The following is a 3800-nucleotide window of genomic DNA, read 5'->3' on the forward strand; positions in this document are numbered from 1 at the left end:
ATTTGAACCAGCGCGGGAAACCAAGCGCCGGAATTGCTGAGTTCCTACCTCGAGAATATGCGTAATGATGACATCTGCAGTTGTCGACGTCACATCAGGGAAGGCCCACGCCTTGATGGCCTGACTGTCATGATGACTGCCTCCCATATGTCACGTCACGGTCTCCTGGCGGGGTCAAACTCCCTAAAAGAACGAGGGCATCAATTCCGCCCATCAAGGACGCGTCGTACTGCGACCTCGACGAGCGGAGAGACTAACTGTATAGGGTCGAGTTTGACCAACCCCGTCCTCAAAAGGGACACGACCTGTCATGTGGACAAAGGTCGGGTCCAAGGGACGACCATGTAATCACGTCGGCCCCTCTGTAACGAGCACTTTATCTTTAGTTTATATATTTTATCTTTATATGGTAAATAGGAGAAAAGGGGAAATCCCTCCGCTATATAAGGGGGGTTCCCAACTGTGTAAAGGGAGGATTTTTTTCCGATCAATAATATTGCTACTTACTCTCTCTATCTCTCTGTCTCAATTTCTATCTCTTTCTTTCTCTGAAAAACGGATACCTCGGATCTTTGTAACATTATCACGCAACTTTGTCCTTTAACTGCTCCGAATCACCAAACCACAAAGGATTACTCATACTCTAGTGTCGATTATCTTTGATTACGATTTACCTCTCCTCCATATATTTGATTGATTTGCTTAAACACTGTTCGTTAACATTTTAAGTCAAACAGTAATCTTCTAGTTGTTTATGTTTAAGCCCAATTATGAGAGGAACTATACCAAAGACCGCTAATTGTGCAGGATGTGGATGGAAAATTCATGCGATAGACTTTTCGCCTCCAATTAAAGATTCTTCTGGTGTTATCCAACTCCTCTCAGCTGCACAAGGCTGGCCAAGTTTCTATCAAAAAGATGGTTTTAGTTGTTAGAATCATAAGTATATTAAATCATTAATGACAATGCACATTCATCTGAAAGTACTGTAAACATCGATACATCCAAAAAAGGGCAGCCCGGTGCACTAAGCTCCTGCTATGCGCAAGGTCCGGGGAAGGGCCGGACCACAAGGGTCTATTGTACGCAGTCTTACCCTGCATTTCTGCAAGAGGCTGTTTCCATGGCTTGAACCCGTGACCTCCTGGTCACATGGCAGCAACTTTACCAGTTACGCCAAGGCTCCCCTTCCGCCAAGGCTCCCCTTCCAAACATCCAAACATCATGGATCAAAAAGCCTTATGCAATCATGATGGTACATTTTCTATATTAGAGAAAAAGATATTGTACAACAAATATGACAAAAAGAATTGTGAGTAATGTCAGTACTTTAAAATATGCTAAGCATACTGTTCAGGAAGTGAATATATTCTTGTGTAGACTATGTCCTTTATCATGTTACAGAAAGACATGGCTTACATTCTTAAGTATCTTTTGGATTTGCAATCCACATTTCATTTGGAGTATAGAGTTTATAGTTATTTGATTCTGAACCGTAGTTCAATTACCAAGTACTACACAGTTTATACTTACATTTATGAGCTTTAAACTAATGCATGTTGTTAAAACTAATACCCTGTGCATTTGCATAGCTTGATTTATAAAATGTAAAAGCAAAACTGGCATTCAAGGATATCTCATTAGGAAAGCTAGAAATTAAGCTTCTGGCTTTAAAAACACATAATAACTTGCTATCTCAATGTGGAGTAGAAACCGAAAAATTCCCAAGAAATATCAAAAATCCACTTTTACCATATTCAACGAATAATCACTTTCTCGCTCTAACTCGCGCATCATCTCTGTCGTCAACCCAAACCATTCATCAATCCAGGCAAAGTAATTACGATGACTTTCCAGGAAAAGAGCCCTTTCCCCCTGAAAAAAAGTTATATGAAGGTTAGGTAGAGAAAGAAGAGAAGAACAACATAATATTGTTACTCATGTTGGTTGAGAGGACAGGGATCGTAATTGAAGAAGCTTCAAAATCTTCCAAAATTGAGAACTTTAAATGTAAAACCAAGAGAAGCAGTTAGGAAGCAAATTCAGCTCAACCCTTACAGCAACGGTACTCCGCCAATCTGCTTGATGACACTATCAGATAGTTAAACAGTCAAATTTAGTACATAACATTCAAAATTGGGCCAATATTTTTAGTGATCTGCCACAATCAAACACTGAATGCACCAGGATCTCATTCTAAAGAGTTTCTTTCTGAGGATGAAAGTCCCTTAAAAGAAACTAAATGACTTCTTCTAATCTCAATATGTTCTCTAACCTCCTTCAATCTATCTCGGTAATATGAAGCTCAGTATTTCAACAGTCACTGAATGTTTCAGTTTCTAAGAGAAAGCAATTTTACCATATATTCTAATAGCTCGGACTAGCTTAACTACTTGCTAGTGCACTAATACTGTTCAGAGCACACAGGATATTGTAATTTCTATCCAACAGACAATGCAGAATACATATCAATATGCCACAATGCACAAATTTAATGGTCACTAACCATAAAGTCAGTCAGTATTGATGGAATCGGTTCCACCAAAACCACGAAAATGATGCAGTCCAAATTATGACTCAAGTTTTGAAGCCTTGGGTTCGTTTCAATCAGAAAATGTACCAGATAAGACTTCTAAGTTTGAATCTTTAGAGGATAATTTAAGATGCATACCGCCATCAAAGCTTGCTCCAATTTTCCCCCAAAGCCCCAGTATGGAACATCTATTGTCACCAGTTTGTATGCTGTCATAACGGGACTACATTGGTCCTGAAAATACCAAGTAAGTCTCAAGTTAATAGAACTCTTCTTAATATAGGTCGGCGAGTAGAAGTCGAAATGCATATTATTGAAATCTTCAAACCCTGAAGCAAACGTTCAGTTCCTGTAGTCCATAGTTTAAACATGAAAGGCAGAAAAGCTTGTTAAAGTTATACAGTAGTTGAAACTTCAGTACAAGGGAAAAAACCCCTCATGATCCCACTTGGAAGCAAATAAAACTTGAGTTTCAAGGAAATTTAGCTAGCGTTTGGCCATAGATATCCCAAATTTGTTTTGAAAAATCTGATTTGGGTGAAGTTTGGTTTGAAGATGAAAATGTGTTTGGACATACGTTTTCAAAACATATTTTCCAACTTTATTTTGGAAAAACATGTATATAATTCCCAAGTTTTGGGATTTTGGCCCAAAATCAGCTCAATAGCTGATTTTGGGATTTGAAATTTGGGATTCGGGATTTGGCCAAAATATGGGCAAAATTTATGGCTAAACATGAGTTTTGAAAATAAATCCCAAATTTATTTTGGCAAAACTCATGGCCAAACGGGGTCTAAGTGTCTCATTTCCCACTAAAATCAATCCAAACCAACTCGATCACACAAGACACTGATAATGAAGCATAACGAAGCAGAAAATGGGAAAAACGGAGCGGTAACTCATGAGACGACGGGTCGGGTCGTCACAGAATCTCTTCTCTCTTGCTCCCTACATTTTTGTCTATTTTCTTGATTTATATTATTACTTTGAGCTAAGTTTCGTAACAGTTATGAAATAATTAATTAATAAAAATGGAAAAGAAGCACCACTGTTTTAAAAAATTATTAATTATTTCATATCAAATTGGTAATGCAGAAAATAATCCAATAAACTAATAATCAATCTATAATGATCACTTATCTAAACAAAAAGAACGGATCCATCAGGTTAAGTTAGTGAACTATGGAGTTATTTGTATTTGTATTGGTGAAAAATCAAAATGAATGGAGAAAATAAAATAGATGGTAAAATGATTGAAGAAGTACAA

At 37.6% G+C, this 3800-nt stretch overlaps 1 protein-coding gene across 1 annotated transcript; it reads right to left on the reverse strand.

Moving 5' to 3' along the window:
* On the reverse strand, window positions 563–2947 carry LOC109240950 (phosphatidylinositol transfer protein 2-like). The gene is made up of 3 exons (XM_019407646.1): window positions 2672–2947; window positions 1753–1875; window positions 563–907 (listed from the first exon to the last, which is right to left on the reverse strand). Exons 1-3 carry the CDS (start codon window positions 2840–2842, stop codon window positions 824–826), a joined length of 378 nt encoding a protein of 125 aa, XP_019263191.1. The 5' UTR covers window positions 2843–2947; the 3' UTR covers window positions 563–823.

Source organism: Nicotiana attenuata, chromosome 1 (genome assembly GCF_001879085.1).
Source record: "Nicotiana attenuata strain UT chromosome 1, NIATTr2, whole genome shotgun sequence".
Taxonomy (NCBI): Eukaryota; Viridiplantae; Streptophyta; class Magnoliopsida; order Solanales; family Solanaceae; genus Nicotiana; species Nicotiana attenuata.

Bases quoted from the DNA above. Each gene is read 5' to 3' on its own strand.
- LOC109240950 (XM_019407646.1), bottom strand. From the start codon at position 2,842: ATGCATTTCGACTTCTACTCGCCGACCTATATTAAGAAGAGTTCTATT. The intron at 1,876-2,671 runs GTATGCATCTTA...ACTTTTTTTCAG, and splicing joins TGGAGCAAGCTTTGATGGCG to GGGGAAAGGGCTCTTTTCCT. The intron at 908-1,752 runs GTAAAAGTGGAT...TCTTTTTGATAG, and splicing joins GTGATTATTCGTTGAATATG to AAACTTGGCCAGCCTTGTGC.